Consider the following 16,852-nt stretch of genomic DNA (forward strand, 5'->3'; position numbering starts at 1 on the left):
CAAGATCTCTTTCATGCCCCTCTTTATATCTCAAAGAGCGGCATTTTTACAAAAACAGCAGTGTGAAGCCAATCAAGCATTAAGCCTGTTCCATCACTAGATCGTGTGATTGCGTGTACTGCACAGACGTTCCAGAGACCTTCCTTTTGTGTCCGTGATTGATAGCAAGGCATTTGGAGGAATTTAGAGGAAAGAGGGTTTATTTCATAATGTATTTTCTAAAGGGGGAAAAATGAACCATAATAGTAGGCAATCATCTGCTTGAATAGGTGGATTTACATCTTCAGTGAAAGGGCTAAAAGAAATGCCGCAAAGATGCCCATCTGTCTTTAGGTTTTGTTTTTTAAATTATTTGCCATAGATGTCAAAGGATTATTATTATTATTATTTTAAAAAGTAAACTAAGCTATGACAAATATGTTCCTTGCACACTGGGGTTGATTTGTAGATTTCATGTTGCCCAAACTGCATTTTAGATACAAACAATTATATCCAGCTATTACATTTTCTTAGACCTTGCATTTGAAAGCAGCCTTCAGTTATCAGACCTTTTAGCTTCATAGGAGGCAAGGTTTGTTTTGTTTGCTTTTGTTTGCTTTTGCTTCTGCACAAGATACAGAAAGCAAAATGTCATGTTGCATGCCAACAGACAAGAGGTAGGGCTTATACCTCCCCACTGTGCAAGTCACTCACAGTGAGAAACCTCAGAGAACTTTGGTGATATCTACATTTTCTATGGATGAACATACTGTTGCAGAACACTTGGGATTTGAAAAGGCCCAAAGTGAGAAGTGGAGCAACATGTTGTTGTTGGTTTTTGTACTTATAAAACACCTTTTTTTCCCTAAGCACTGTGCACATATTAAAAGATGAGGGCATCCCTGCCTACATGATCACAATCTAATAAATAAGATGCAAAAGGAATAAGAAGGGAAGAGGAAAACGAGTATTGGATTAATTGCTCCCACACTGACCAGTGGATGGAGCCAGACTGACTTTGGCACTACAGTGGTACCTCGGGTTACATACGCTTCAGGTTACATAAGCTTCAGGTTACAGACTCTGCTAACCCAGAAATAGTGCTTCAGGATGAGAACAGAAATCGTGCTCTGGCAGCGCGGCAGCAGCAGGAGGTCCCATTAGCTAGAGTGGTGCTTCAGGTTAAGAACAGTTTCAGGTTAAGTACAGACCTCCAGAACGAATTAAGTACTTAACCTGAGGTACCACTGTATGAGGTAAGGGAATGCTTTCTCTGAATGTGGATCTTTTTGTAGCCGAAACAACACCATTCAGGCACAAGAAAGAGCTATCACCAGATGGGCAGCAGGTAGGGCAGAACTTCAAGGTTTGAAGGACAAATTAATTGAGGAGGAACCTCTGCAAAAACAAAACAAACCTCTCTCCATTGAGGACTGAACCTATCCAGTAGCCACAGAATGCTCACTGACAGTTGAAGTGTGTGGCATACAAAACCAGGCAGAGGGGAATTGGAACGGAGGTTTTTTTGTCTTAAAAAAAATGATTTTATTGTGTGTCAGTAGTTGGTTTCCATATTGTATCGAAATTAGTCAAAGTGGTTCACTACAAGTAGTATATAATATTTTAACAAATAACCTATTTGTCTCTGTGCATACACCAATGATTATTTATTATTCCATTTATTATTATTGCATTTACATCCCACTACCCCTCTCTGTTTGCTTACAAATACAAAACCCAACATAAAAAACAAAAGTGATTTAACTGTTACCATGCAACTTAGCAAACTAAAAACAACAGCAAAACTCAAGAAGAGCAGGTAGCTAGCCAGATCATTCTGATTGCAAACATTGGATGGCTACACTGGCTGGGTCTGATGAAAGTTGCAGTCTAAAACAGGAGGTGGAGGGAAAGGGAGCACCAGGTTTGAGAAGGCTGGTGCAGACACTCACCATCATTTCCTTGCAGGTTAAGAAGCTGCCTGATCTCATCGCGTGCTTTTCCCTTGGCTCCTAAGTGGATTGTTCCGAGGGCCAACAAAACTCCAAGTGGAGAATAGAGAATGTTCTCATTTTTCCGGGAGACAGAAAGAACCCGAGACAAATCCACCGCCAAGCGTGCGGTGCTTTCAGCCACAGGTTGGGAGGTATGACTTCTGGTGAGGTGGATTCCGGTGACAGCAAGGAGAAGGCTTGGAAGTAGAGCTCTCCTCATTGTACTGCAGAATGTTGGGTAGCTCCTTGAGCTGTTGAATTGTTGGAAAGGAGGTTTAATAATGCATAGTCAAATTGCTTCCATTCCCTTTTAGGAATTATCCCCCCCCCCCAACACAATGAAATCTTCAACACAATGAGAAGGGGAATAAAACATCCTGTCATAACATATAGGTAAAGTACCACTGGACAGTTAAGTCCAGTCAAAGGTGACTATGGCGCTGCGGCGCTCATCTTGCTTCAGGCCGAGGGAGCCGGTGTTTGTCCACAGACAGCTTTCCAGGTCACGTGGCCAGCATGACTAAACCAATACTGGCGCAACAGAACACTGTGACGGAAGCCAGAGTGCACGGAAACATCATTTAACTTCCTGCCACAGCAGTACCTATTTATCTACTTGTACTAGTATGCTTTTGAACTGCTAGGTTGGCAGGAGCTGGGACAGAGCAACGGGAGCTCACCCCGTCGTGGGAATTCGAACTGCCGACCTTCTGATATATATACTAGTGGGGTTATGACCATATACACAGGTCTTGGGGTTGTGGTGGATAGGAACGTAAGAAGAGCTCTGTTGGATCCGGCAAAAAGTCCATCTACTACAGCACCCTGTTATCGCAGTAGCCAGCCAGATGCCTATGGAAAGCCTGCAAGCAACAAACCTCTTTCCAATTGTGTTACCTTTGTACAGTAGGCTGCTTTCAACACCCACTCACCCACTCTATCCAAACAAGCAAGAGGCATTGGCAGAGTTCAAGGACCTGTTCCAGCCAGGCAAAAATGCTTGGGGTCCAAAGCAGGACCAGCAAGGGCTGTGACTTGCAGAGAGTTCCAGGTAAGAGAGGCCTGAAGGGGAGCATTTGGCCTCTGGGTCTGAGGTTCTCAACCCCTGTTCTAAACTACACAGGACTTCCTTATGAGTAAACTGCAGGCTTGTTTAAGCCTCTTACTATTAGATTCCTGATAAGTCCCCTTATATCCCTCTTAAAAGAATGAACATGCCACAATCTTGTTTAAAGTACAGTGGTACCTTGGGTTAAGTACTTAATTTGTTCCGGAGGTCCATACTTAACCTGAAACTGTTCTTAACCTGAAACACCACTTTAGCTAATGGGGCCTCCTTCTGCTGTCGCACCGCCGGAGCACGATTTCTGTTCTCATCCTGAAGCAAAGTTCTTAACCTGAAGCACTATTTCTGGGTTAGCAGAGTCTGTAACTTGAAGCGTATATAACCTGAAGCGTATGTAACCCAAGGTACCACTGTATATAAAAGAAGTTTACTCACATCATCAGTTCACAGTTGGATCCCTGAAGGCAGACTTAGTTACAAAGTATATACATGTAGGTCTATCCGATATGGAGATAGTCCCTTTCTCCTCTGAAAGCCAACAGAGCATCTCTAGCCATAAAGCTGCTGGTCCAACGAAGGAGGAAGTCAAAGAGAGAGAGATGGCTGCGTGCCTTGTCCTTTTTGTTACCTGGACAGGTAAGGTCACGCCCACGTCTAGTCACACGCAAGAGGAACTTCCTCTTCCATCTCAGCCCAGGAGGAAACAGGAAGTTTCGACTGGCTGAATCAAACATCCCCCTGCATGTCCACTCTAGGAAAACAAGGAATGTTGTATTTGACTGCTACTTATGTATCACATCCCACATAAACTCATTTAGAACTGGTCTTTTAAGATTCCGCTCAGTGGACAATATTCAGTTCCAAAGGAACAGCCACCTTCCTTCCACAAATGCAGTTTCTCTGACAAAGTAAAGCTTTCTTTCCCTTATGATCTATCACCAGCGCCTTTATCGCACCCATGAATCAAAGATCCATTTGAAAGGCAGAGCGAATACAGACTCCTACGCCGTGTTAAAAAGGTAATGGAGACATTTTCATATCCTCATGCAGGGACGATGTCTGCAGTCACAAGCTGCCAGCAATATTTATTCTGAATGGCCATTTAAGACACTCCCAACATAACTTAATTTTATTTTCCACTGATGGAAATTACCGTGCTGGATTTCCTGGCATCAATGATCAGCAGTGCTGTTTTGCCACTGATAATTAATGGTTTCGTGGTAAATAATGGATGCAGCTGCAGAGCCATTTGGCACATCCGTAATGTGAGGTCTGCTTCCCGGCGTTAATGAAACTGACATCCCAGCATAACCTGTGTTTAGGGTCAGTCAAGCTGTTTGGGGAGTAGGCGAGTGGGCAGATGAAGAAGAAGAAGAAGAAGGAGGAGGAGGAGGAGGAGGAGGAGGAGGAGGAGAAGAAGAAGGAGAAGAAGGAGAAGAAGACAGCCCTCTTGTAGCATTGATCAGTTGTATAATGAAAGTGCGTGTTATGCAGGGTGGAGAAGAGCTATGCTAGGAATGAAATACGTACATTTGCACTTGAAAATTCTCCTCTGAACATTGGCAGAGAGTGATGGAGAAGGGGAGAAGAAGAAGAGGAGGAGGAGGAGGAGGAGGAGTTTGGATTTGATATCCCGCTTTATCACTACCCTAAGGAGTCTCAAAGCAGCTAACATTCTCTTTTCCCTTCCTCCCCCACAACAAACACTCTGTGAGGTGAGTGGGGCTGAGAGACTTCAGAGAAGTGTGACTAGCCCAAGGTCACCCTGCAGCTGCATGTGGAGGAGCGGAGACGCAAACCCAGTTCCCCAGATTGCAAGACTACCGCTCTTAACCACTACACCACACTGGCTTTGGGTACAATTCGGAGTAAAGTGGCAGGAGAGGAGAGGGTGAAGCACATAACATAGTGTCACATTTTTTCCTTTAAGGCTGTTTCCCAAATATTTTCTTTAAGCCATGCCACTGGGCAGAGTATTAATATTTATTTATTGCATCTATATCCCACTTTTCCTCCAAGGAGCTCAAGATAGTCACATGGTTCCAACCTCTCTTCATTTAATCCCCACAACAACCCTGCGAGGTAGGTTAGGCCAGGAGACGGTGACTGATCCAAGGATACCAGATGAGCTTCATGGCTGAGAGGGGATTTGAACCCTGGTCTCCCAGGTCCTACCCCAATGCTTTAACCACTAAACCACACTAGCTCGCTTTACAGGTTTATTTATCAATACAAAACTTTAATATTCTGTCCATCCTCCAATTTCGGGGTGGCTAACAACAAGACTTAAAAAAAAAAACAGCTAGCCAAATTAAAACAAAGTTTGCAATGTTTGCCTTGGCCCTGAGAGTTCTCCCGTATCTTTAAGTATGGCAAACAAGGAGAAAATAATCGCCACCTGTGGTTTTTCCCATCTGACATATCTAATCAATTCTCAAACTTATTTTTCTTCTTCTCTGCACAATTAAAGTTGCAAAGTCCTGCAATCCATAAGGCAGGTATGGGGAACCTTCAGCTCTCCAGATGTTGACGAACTACAACTTACATCATCCATGGCAACATCTGGAGGGCCACCGGATAATCAAACGCACCGCAAAGCAGAAACAACTGAGGATCCAACAAGTGCAGGAAACTGGTTTCTTGGTCCAAAATCTTAACACATTTTGAGCAATGCCAGCTGCCCCAGCAAGTGTAAGGAGCTCGTTTTGGAGCTAGTCTTACAGTTCAAAACATATTGGGAATGATGCTTTATACTGGTTGGGTCAATAACCCAGTTTCCTAAACCTGTGGGAGGTTTTCATTGTTCCTCGTACTCACTTTACAGCAGGGATAGGGAAGCTGAGACCCCCCCCCCCCAGATGTTGTTGGATTTCAACTCCCCATCAGCCCTGACTTCTGGCCATGCTGGCTGGGGTTGATGGAGTCTACCAGCCTTTGGAGGGCCAGCCCTTCTCCACAAGCCAAAAGAGAAGGTAAAGTCCATTACAGACCAAGTGAAGGGAGGGAGGGACACTGTGTCCATGAATCACTTGTCCTGCATGGCTGAACTAATTCAGTCCCTGCTTTGCTTCTTTATATTTCAGTACTGGGGAAGCCACGTAGATGCCTCCAGCAGAGCTACCAAAGGCAGGATATTCCAGCACGAGCTGGAACAACATCATTACCTATTTAGAAATGGACTCGTGTGAACTCTTCAGGAGCAGGGTCACTTTCTGCTGCAAACTTAGTGCAAAGAGCAAAGCAGAAGCCCCACAGAAATACTCCCTGTAACTACTGTGAAAGAAAGGAAAATGACATGGCAATGAAAGGTAGGGCATATAAGTCACTTGAGCTTTGCATTCATAGCTGCCACTATTGTGCCATCTTCCCCCTCCACTTTTTAATGACTTTATCAAGGCATATAAAAGGCACGTACCTGGAAAACGGCAGCATAATATTCACCATTCAGCGATTTGCAGAAGGTCTGTGCATCCAGCGTAGGCTGTCAAGTAATGCAAAGATCGAGGAGAAGGCCAAGGGCGTTTACATGGCAACATTTATTGGGAAAAGCCGCTTGATTAATGAGGCGGGCACGTATCAGGTGGTCACCAAATGTGTTATGAAAGGCTGCTTTTCTTCCCAAAGTGCTGCACTGTTAGATAAACCAAGCAGCTCGCTTTGCAAGAGGCTCAGCTCAAACATCAGGCCGTTTGTAAACGTTCCAGCAGAATGGAAACAACAACCGCGAATCTCACGAGGAGCCCCAGAATCCAATCCAATTTGTTGCTGCTTTACCTTGGGTGTTATTGGCTGGAAAAGTTATTAATACAAATTGCTCCCCTAGTGAACGCTGGGACATAAATGGTCATATCCACCTGTCCAGTGAGCGCTCAGCTAGCTGAATGGTTTAATTGTGTATATCCTTACGGACACGTGCATAGATACATTTTGAAACGGGCAGAAATGATGCAGGGGTGTTTAAGAAAGAAAGTAGCAATTGACCGGAGTCCTTGAGGGCTTAAGTTTGAGACAGCATTCAGCATCGGAATCTATTTTTACTGAAAGCACTCAGTCCTGGTTTGAACAGAGCATAAGCGGAACGACGGGTGGAGGCCTCAATGAAATGCAGAAGTCTTATTCCAAGTCCAGGGCCAGTATCTGGTTTCAGGAGGCCATGGTCAAAGTGCTCTCAGTGGACTTCCCTAGTGGGCCCTTCTAGAAGATGCAGAGTCCTCCCCATGATGGTGTTGGGCTTACCAGATAGCAAGCAGAAATATGAAGAATTGAACAACTGGGAAACTGAGAAACTGAAATTGACATATTTGCACATCCCTAATCAGTGCTGTGCCTACTTAACATTGTTTTGTCCTTTTGCTGTTGCCACCAAAGTTTGTGAAGTCTTAGCAAACCCCCCACCCCCAAAAAAGACTTAGGGGCTGATCAGGTCCCCAGGATGGGGGTTCGCCATTCCTGCCCTATTTAGAAATTGGATTGGGCAAAAACAAACGATCGTGTGAAATCAACCTCACCTAGAGGAGCAATAACTTTGGATTTCTGAACCTTTGTTTTCAGAATGGTTAAATATTCATTACATGATCAGAGGACGGCATAAATATCTTTAATGAATTGCTATTAAGACAATCTTCTTCAATAAAGGAAATGGCTTGCAGTTCTTGTCTGTTTTTTCTCAAGTACATAAACAAATCACCAGTACATGGCAGGCAGAAGATTCAGGCCTGCAGTGCTGACATTTTTTCATCATTTTTTTTTTTTTTTGCTTCATCTCAAAAAGCTGACAAACCTTTAATCCATAATAAATGTAAGAAAAGAAGCAAAACTTATATTCTGACTGTATGATACAAATGCACTTTTTCATTCTGAATTCGGATTTTGAAGCTTCTTGTCGTTCTTTGATTTGGTTAACTGTTCCTCACACCATTTCTCTTCTAGGGTCTAGCAGTGCTGTGCAAAACCTTTCTCTAGTAAAGGAAAAGAAATATTGAGAATGAAGTGAATAGGTTTGTACAACACAAAGACTCCTTGTTTCCACTTAGGTGAAGCATAGTCAAGTTTATTTAGTTTATACAACTTCTATCCAGTGTTAGTCATACTCAGAACAGATCCACTGGTTCCACTGTGTCAGGGAACTGCCATCGGAACAGGGGAGGGAGGCAAGGGGGGCGTTGGGATACAGAGAGCCTCTGAAACGCCTGAGGAGCAGTTCCTCTTCCAGCGGTGGGAAAAGCCACACCTCCAGTGGAGAAGAAAGGGAAGGGGCCAGCCAAGTGAGGAAAGGGCTCGAGGATGCTGCTGAGAACCCCAGCGCCTCACCTCGCCAGGCTGGCCAGGAGGGACACACACCACATCCATCGCCCAGCTTGTGCAGAGGGGTGAAACGCAAGGAGGGGAGGAGGAGGCTTGGGGTGCCAAAGTTCTTATGTTGGGGGAGAAGCCGGAAGGGGCCATTCCCGGATTCTGCAAGTTACTAAGATGGACATGAACTTTGTAGATCTGCACTATAAATAGTTTGCACAGTTGGTCTCCGACCGTAATAAATTATCTATCATCTGTCTGTCTGTCTGTCTGTCTGTCTATCTATCTAGTTTGCACAACAAAACCTGTAAAAGACAGGTTGGAGTCCTGCCTGGTTACTCACAAGCAACCACCATCAGCACCTGACACATTGGTTCCATTGATTCTCCATTCTTCAAAGCCCCAACCAGAAAAAGGTGACTTTACCTTAGTACCCCATCAGACCATCGGTTCATCTGGCTCAATATTGTCTGCACTGACTGGCAGTGTCTTTTCAGGGTTTCAGGTCAGTAACTCTCCCGGCCCAACCTGAAGATGCCGGGAATTGAACGAGGGACCTGCTCTATCACTGAGCCATGGCCCTAGTGAGGATGTCTGGCTACATCCCTTCAGAGGCCCCATTATCAAGCAAATGTAGACCAATAATAAGCATGCAGTGGAGAGAGCAAAATGATCAAGGATGCATTAAGATATTAAAGGGAGAGGGGAACCAGAAAGGCTTTTAAAAACAAAAAAACCTGTAGAATTAGTTTATAGCTAATTCTTTTGGTGAAGTTTAAAGAACTGGGGCAGAGACAAGGAGGAGAAGGTGATCTGGGTCAACTGTTTCCATCCAATTTGCAAGACAGAAGCAAGGGTTTTGCAAGAAAGCATTGTAATATGATATATTATAACCTAACAAAATGTAATATCAATGTACTGGAGCCGAGATTATGTACAATGTATTATTTATTGGGTGTAACAGGCAAAGTTCTTTTTAAAAGAGAACAGGACATTCTGTGACTGTACAGGACGCAAGCTGTGTACTCCGAACTAGCGCTATTTTTCTGGAAAAAGAGGTGCTGGAACTCACCATGAACTCCTTTGTTCCCTTATAATAGCAATGGTGCTCACCTGAGAGGTACTGGAACTGAGTTACGGCTGAAAATAGGCCTGCTCTTAACAACAGGGGGAGGGCATCTCAGCTAAGCTTAACACCCCTGGCAGATCCTCTGGCATTTCAAAGGGACACACTCCAGTGTATGAGTGGGAGGGGCAGCGATCAAAGTCCAGTGGCATAGCTTGCATGACAAGGTTGACACAATCCATATGCAAGCGGAAAACCGGGACTGGTAGATGGCTCCAGGTGACAAAAGCAGGCAAACAAGCCATAGACCACTGGTCCTGCTAGCTAGGGATCATGGGAGTTGTAGGCCAAAAATATCTGGAGGGCCGAGTTTGAGGAAGCCTGCCATAGACTATAAAGCAAGTCAAATATATTATCTCTCTCTCTCTCTCTCTCTCTCTCTCACACACACACACACGGAGGGAGGGTGGGAGTTTATATGGTTAAGGAATTCGGCATTAACAGGGGATGTTGGCTCCATTTGACAGATGAGTAAGACCAAGGTCCAGCAAGAAGTCAAGCACTCTAACCATTACACAATGCTGTGTCTCAGTTTTCAGTTTTCAGTTCCATGGCAAAGCAAATGGGATCCTCATAAGAGAGGGTCCTGGTTGCGTGCGGGACCCAAGAGCTCACCTGATAGGGTTAAAATGGGGGGAAGGAGCTAGAAGTCCTGGCCATTCCCCTGGGATCACACCAGGCGATTTTAGCCAATAGCCAGTGGGTGGCGTGATCCCAGGGGCTTTAAAAACAGCAGTGTGATGCAAAGAGGGGCACTTACTTCGCACTGTTGAACGATCATCCTGAGAGGTGGAGCCAGTTATAGTGGGGAGTCAATGCCTGAGCCAATACCACTCACGTGATTGTATTTCAATAAAGTTGTGGCCAAAATTGTTGCCCAAAAATTTAAACTAATATAAGTGTCCGTGTGTATTTATTTTGGGGGTGGGTCTTGGGGCCTCGAGATGCAATTGCATAGCAAACAGTGGGGGCTTCCTTGGTGGACAAATCCAGGATTTCCAAGGGAATTTTGTTGTTCCCTATCTTTTATCTAGGGAAGCTCTCTCACACGCAGGGTCTGTAGACTTCCTTTAGAGGAATTACCTACCCAACCCCTTTATCATTTCAGAAGCTGTCTTTAGACTCTTTCCCCTGCCTCCTTCTCAACGGGCCAACGCTTGCCTCATGTCATCACCAGGTGGCATCCTTCATACCTACCTCCTTTTTTTGAAGCGAAGCTTGATTCATTTTCCTTTCAACTTCCCTTGCTTTCTCTCGTTTGTTATCCTGCCTCTGTTGCACATTTCCTCATGCAGCTGCCTTGATTTTTTTTCACGGTCCAGAATTTCTTTGGGGAATAAGTTCTTTTCATCAAATGCAGCTTTCAGGGCTACAGGACGAAAATAAAGAAAATTAATAAATAACCCCATTAGGACTGGACCGGTTCATCTTTATTTTAAAAGAGAGAGAGAGAGGAAGAGAGAAGACTTGTGGTGAATATGAAAATGAATGAGAAGAAGAAAGCAATACAAAACACAGCCTATTTATTGGTAACTCGTCATCCTATAGCAATTAAGAAACAAAACCCCCTTTTGGTTTAACATGTTAAGGGCTTTCTGTGTTCACATAAGCTCCAAAATGCTGGGGAATGACAGCTGTTAAGTTGCATGTATCCAGCTGACAAATAATACCACTCACATAAAATTCCATTCATGTAGAATTAAAGGTAAAAAAGAGGGGGGAGGATCCCTGGACGGTTAAGTGCAGTCAAAGGCGACTATGGGGTTGTGGTGTTCATCTCGCTTCAGGCCGAGGGAGCCGGCGTTTGTCCACAGACAGCTTTCTGGGTCATATGGCAGCATGACTAAACCGTTTCTGGTGCACAGAGGACTGTGAAGAGTTCCAGAGCACATGGAAATGCCATTTACCTTCCCGCAGTAGTGGTACCTACTTATGTACTTGCCCTGATGTACTTTTGAACTGCTAGGTTGGCAGGAGCTAGGACAGAGCAACGGGAGCTCACCCCACTGCATGGATTCGAACCGCCGACCTTCCGATCAGCAAGCAAAAGTGGCTCAGTGGTTTAGACCACAGCACCACCCGCTCCCTTGTAGAATTATTAGGGGCCTTGCCCCAGCTCACTTCACTCACCAACCCTGCCAACCCCTTTGCCAATCTCCATCCCCTTTTAAAGGAGTGGGGAGGTGCTTCGCAGAGCAGTTTGCTAAAGTGCTTTGTGAAGCACCTCTCCCTCCTGGGTTAAACACCTGCGACCAGCGCTGCTTCCTTGATCTCCTGCCTGCTGTTGGCCCACCCACTGGAGGCCACACAAACCACAGACTTAGATCTCTGTGTATGTGAATAAGAAGGTGGCTGCAGCTGAACCATAACTTCAGGTACATAGGCTTCCATGTGCCTATTCAAGTGAACTTAGGACTTAGGATTCACCACTGACTCCAAAATTATATTGTCCAGTTGGTGCATGAAAGAGCTTCATCTCAGAGGCTGCATTCTTCCTCACTTGAATATTCCACTCACCCCCATCCATTTTAAGGGTGAGGAGAAGGGCTCAAACTGCATAGCAATATGACTTCCAAAGCAAACATTGAGGTTTACACGTTTTTATGACAATGAGAGATTGATCACCCTGGATACCAAAACAAAAACCTTCTGAATCTTTAATGGTTGCAAACTCCTTACTGAAAGTTAACATGAAAGCTTATTTAGTCTTAGTTAGCTTATTTAGTGCCTCAAACAGGAGTTTCAGGAGGATTAATGAGAAAAATTCTGAAGTGCTTCATATAAATTTAATAATAGCGTTTTGTATCCAAAGCTCCTGGGGAACAGGGAAAGATCCAAAATTCTGGCAAGATTAACGACAGCAAAGAAAAATCAGCATTTTGCCAACTGAGATCATGCACCTGGCTAGTCAAAAAAGCTCTTTGGGAATTGATCCAGCCTCCAAAAGGATTATATTTTAATTTTTTTTAATTGCTTTTTGGAGCCATGTGGGGGCTGTCATTGGGCTGTGCTGAATCATCAGCATAAACTCCCATTTAATTCTCTCCTTTTCCCCCCTCAGGGGGCTTTCTATCTAATTCTCTGTTGCCTCTTCTTATCTAGCTGGAAGATATATTTTCCCCTCTATCAAGTCAGGAGTGCTGATGCTGAGATATGAAAATAGCCTTTCTCCTGCACCAGCTCCATTCACTGTTATAGCCTACGAATGATCTGAGGAAGCCTTTGGTGAAGAATCTGCTGTCACGAAGGCAGTCTCTTCTGAGCAGCACTATGCTAAACACTTCTTCTGATGTCCCCACAACTTTTCTCCATCAGTCAACAAAGGGGTAGGGAACCTTTTACAGCCCAAGCACCACATTTTTTTCTGAGCATCCTTCCAGGGAGCCACTTTCCAGTGGTGGGTATGGCCAGAGACAAAGGAGCAGGTGGGGCTTGTCAACCTAGGAAGGCAGCCCATCCAGGAGAAGGAAAACTCTGATCCTAAACCTCTGCTGCCTTGAGAGACATATTCAGGAGAAGAAAGGCTAAGGAGTAAACCCTACACAAATCCAGAGTGGAGTGCCTAAGACGGTTGAATAGTGGCTTGTACGCCTCCTTCCAGCAACTCCTACAGCCAAGCCTGTACCAAACATATTTCTCAACTTTCCTATGGACCACATAAGCAAGGCCAAGAGGGGAGTCTTGTCTGGACAACTCAGGGTGTCCAGACACACTGCCCAGGCTTGCACCCCGAGGAGGTCACTTCAGAGCTGCTAACACAGCAGTTTGACTTCCGCCCCAGAAGTGCACTCCATTGTCTCTCAAGATGGAGAGATGCCAGCAAGAAAAGTTGGCTAGTTTCTGCACACTCTAATGCACCCGTCTTTTTCTTCCATCCAGGCAAGCAGGAAACATTATCAGAATTCAAGTACACTCATCAAGGGCTGATGGAGTGGCTTAGAAGTGTGTGTGACCTGGCTTGGAGTGCCACCTTCAGTCCTAAGACCTGTGGTTGCCCATCCTTGAGGGTACTTGTTTTGAGAAATCACCTTAAAAAATTATCCAAGGGGAGAGAGAGAAATGAGTGGAATTCTTCTGGGTGCAGTGGAAGGGTCTTTTGTCAACAATTATTTTATTTTTTTTAAGTGATGTTTGCTGTTAAAGAATTCAGTGTGGGCAGATGTTCGCTTGTTTTTGAGTAAAATGAAAGGACTTCCTTTAAAAACTGGCTAGAAGAAGGGAGGGAGGGGTAAGAAACCAGGAACAGGTGTGATGTTGTCGTTTTGTGGAAGGGAAGACACAGGCTCAGGAAGGATCTTGGGCAGCAGGCCTAGGGAAAGCACCACTTCAGCCTGTGCAGATCTGCTGTGGGTCAGGCTGGCCAATACTGGGCTTAATGGAATCGGGATAAAGCAGTTCATCAAGCCCCTTTGTGTTCATGCAAAAGACCTCCAGTGATCAGCTACCAACAGCAAGAGGAACTGGAGCTCCTTCCTGGAGACTTTTGTTCTGGGAAAGCAAAATGGTCCTCGTATCTTTGGCTGGGCAAAGCTACAAAGCAAAGGAGTCTAGCAGTTCCGAAATCCACCTGTGGCTAACTCAAGAAGACTTTAGGCAGGGACTGGACCACAAGCTCAACATCCGCTTCAGGCCATCCTGGATAACAATAATGAACACCTCACACAAGATGTTGCATGTACAGAAAACATCTCATGGGAGCAAATTCCACCATTTAACCATGCACAATATATTCATTTGTCTGCCCAATACTATCTGTCATGGTGGCAGCAGCGTATCTCCTATCCCAGCAGAATAACTGAGCATCCACCATACCCTTTGATCCTTCAGTGGTCACAGCTCGAGTACAGGCTTGCTCTGCAAGCGCCCTAACCATTTGACCACGGCAAGTGACATATTTAACATGCCAACCTTGTTTACGGCTTGGATTGCATGCTTCCAGCAACTTCCTGGCTTGTCACATCCTCAAAGGCTTGCCAGTGGCCAAGTGATAAATTCTAGACTTTCCTATTACCGTTACTTTCTTTTAAGAGAGATAAGCTAGTGACCTTTATTTTTGCCTCTTGCTAGCAGGAGCTAGAGTAATGAGGATATAATGAAGGTCTACTTACTTGCCGAAAGGGTAGGCAGCTTTAAATCTTCAGAGTCCTTTTCCGCCAACTTTCCCCCAAAGTATTTGTCAGGGTGCAGAAGAAAGTCGCTCTCATTCATTTCTGTCGTCTCCTCCAGGGCTTCAATATTTAATGACCTAAATACAACTTTTCAAACCAGAGGATTATTCCAAAGGCAGAAAATCATTTCACATATCAGCACAATTGCAGTTGAAGCAAAGCTAATGTTTTGTGCCTAATCATACTATGCCACTTCCACAACTGAGAAATATTTAGCTGGATAAACACAGATATATATGCGGCGAGATTCACTGGCTGTTTTTTATTAAGTTCTGCCAAGGAAAACTCTTAATCTTCCGCATTAAGAAAGGGAGGGCCATAACCCTTAATTTTAATTAACAGGCAAGTTTTCCAAGCAGACGTCACAAAATCTGTCATTTACATAAGATAAATATGATTCTTTTCATTGAGGTTTCCCATCAATGGGAAGTTCTTGACTCGTTCTTGCAATTTATCCCTTGGCTGGGATCCAACAAGCCATGCTGGGGCTTTTCAGCTATTTCCTTCCAGTGACAGTCTCCTGCATTCCATCCCCCAAACCAATCCTGCCCCGGCAAAATGTGAGGGGAGTGAAGGCATGGCATTCTATGAGGTGTGAGCAGGGGTTCACCTCTCAGGTGGGTGCCGTTACCATTATAGGAGAACAAGGAAGGCATTCATGGTGAGTTCTGGCCCCTCTTTTCCTTGAAAAATAGCACTGGGTGTGAGGTGCTACATCAAGGATGGAATACATCAACAGCCCACGTTGTATGCAGGCCCAGTGTGGGACATCCCATGCTCTCACAAAACTCCAAACTCCCATAGCGGTAGCAGCAATTTCTACGAATATCAATTTCTACAAATTCTACAAATTTCTTTGAGCCAGGGATGGGCAACCATTTTTTCTTTTGTAGGCCTGATTCCCTCAGGTGCAATCTATCAGAAGTCACATGCCAACTGTGGGCAGGGTCAAAGGTCAGGAATGGTTGGGGCCAGAAGCCTATCCCTTCTTCCTTTTTCATTTTCTTCTTCCCCAACCAGAAAGGAGATTGTTAGCCGCTTTGAGACTCCTTGGGGTAGTGATAAAGCGGGATATCAAATCCAAACTCAACTCAACAAGGACTGGTGGCTCTTGCCATAGGTAAGGAACATAGGAAGCTGTCAGAGCAATGGTCCATCTAGCTCACTATTGTCCAGGTGTTTCAGGCAAGGGATTTCTCCCAGCCTTACCTGGAGATGCTGGGGGTTGAACCCGGGACCTTCTGCATGCAAGGCAGATGCTCTTACCACTGAGCTATGGCCTCTCCCCAGGTCTGAATGGATTGCTTGAGGCTGCTTTTGAACTTGGGACTGAAGGCTGTCCTGCATTAGGCTGAAGGATGCTTTAAGCCAACAGATTGCATCCACTAAGATGCCCAAATGCTGCTGAATTCATCAAATTAATGACGTACCTGTTGGCTTTATCACAGCAGTTCGATTGAAGAGGGTATGTTTTCTTCTTTTCTGTGTTTTCCCCTCTTTGTATCTTTTACCTAATATTGTGTTGTCCCATATATTCAGCCTGGACAGACAGAAATCAGGAAGCAAATCGGCTTAACAGGGCTGAACAAATCAGATGAATGAATCAAACAAAGCAACCAAAGAAAATATTTCATAGCGCCAATGCTGAGTGTTGTCAGATTCCTATAACACCCAAACAAAGCTCTCAGGATGAGACAAGAGGTGAATCTAAAGTCTGAGATCATGCTGTAAGGCTAAATCAAAGAACTGTCAAGAGACAAGGCTTCTTCACAGAAGAGGCTTCAATATATTTAAATATATACTATAAATATACTATGCACATTTAGCTGGGAGTCAGCACCGATGGAGCTAAATTCCAGATAAATGTGCACAGGACTGTGGTCTTAGCAGGTGGCGCTGTGGGTTAAAGCCTCAGCGCCTAGGGCTTGCCGATCGAAAGGTCGGCGGTTCGAATCCCTGCGGCGGGGTGCGCTCCCGCTGCTCGGTCCCAGCGCCTGCCAACCTAGCAGTTCGAAAGCACCTCCAGGTGCAAGTAGATAAATAGGGACCGCTTACCAGCGGGAAGGTAAACGGCGTTTCCGTGTGCGGCTCTGGCTCGCCAGAGCAGCGATGTCACGCTGGCCACGTGACCCGGAAGTGTCTCCGGACAGCGCTGGCCCCTGGCCTCTTAAGTGAGATGGGCGCACAACCCCAGAGTCTGTCAAGACTGGCCCGTACGGGCAGGGGT

General features: G+C 45.0%; 2 protein-coding genes across 3 annotated transcripts in view; both read right to left on the bottom strand.

The window, feature by feature from the left end:
- SERPINI2 (serpin family I member 2) overlaps positions 1–7,498 on the bottom strand; it is a 45,869-nt gene extending 38,371 nt beyond the window's left edge. Inside the window, exons 1-2 of one of the 2 annotated variants that reach the window (XM_079978134.1) lie at positions 6,455–7,498; positions 1,932–2,224 (exon numbers count right to left, since the gene is read on the bottom strand). In XM_079978134.1, coding sequence (XP_079834260.1) covers positions 1,932–2,224; positions 6,455–6,483 — 322 coding nt within the window. In that variant the 5' untranslated portion in view covers positions 6,484–7,498. Of the gene's footprint in view, positions 1–1,931; positions 2,225–5,856; positions 6,202–6,454 lie in introns of those variants that run through there. The other variant, XM_079978135.1, reaches the window with a different exon arrangement.
- A 149-nt stretch (positions 7,499–7,647) lies between these two features.
- The window catches only part of WDR49 (WD repeat domain 49), a 97,860-nt gene continuing 88,655 nt past the window's right edge, over positions 7,648–16,852 (bottom strand). Inside the window, exons 17-20 of the mRNA XM_079977698.1 lie at positions 16,056–16,165; positions 14,566–14,712; positions 10,655–10,826; positions 7,648–7,997 (exon numbers count right to left, since the gene is read on the bottom strand). Of these exons, the coding sequence (XP_079833824.1) occupies positions 10,681–10,826; positions 14,566–14,712; positions 16,056–16,165 (403 nt within the window). The 3' untranslated portion in view covers positions 7,648–7,997; positions 10,655–10,680. The remainder of the gene's footprint in view (positions 7,998–10,654; positions 10,827–14,565; positions 14,713–16,055; positions 16,166–16,852) is intronic.

Source organism: Podarcis cretensis (assembly GCF_951804945.1).
Source record: "Podarcis cretensis genome assembly, chromosome: 5".
Classification (NCBI taxonomy): domain Eukaryota; kingdom Metazoa; phylum Chordata; class Lepidosauria; order Squamata; family Lacertidae; genus Podarcis; species Podarcis cretensis.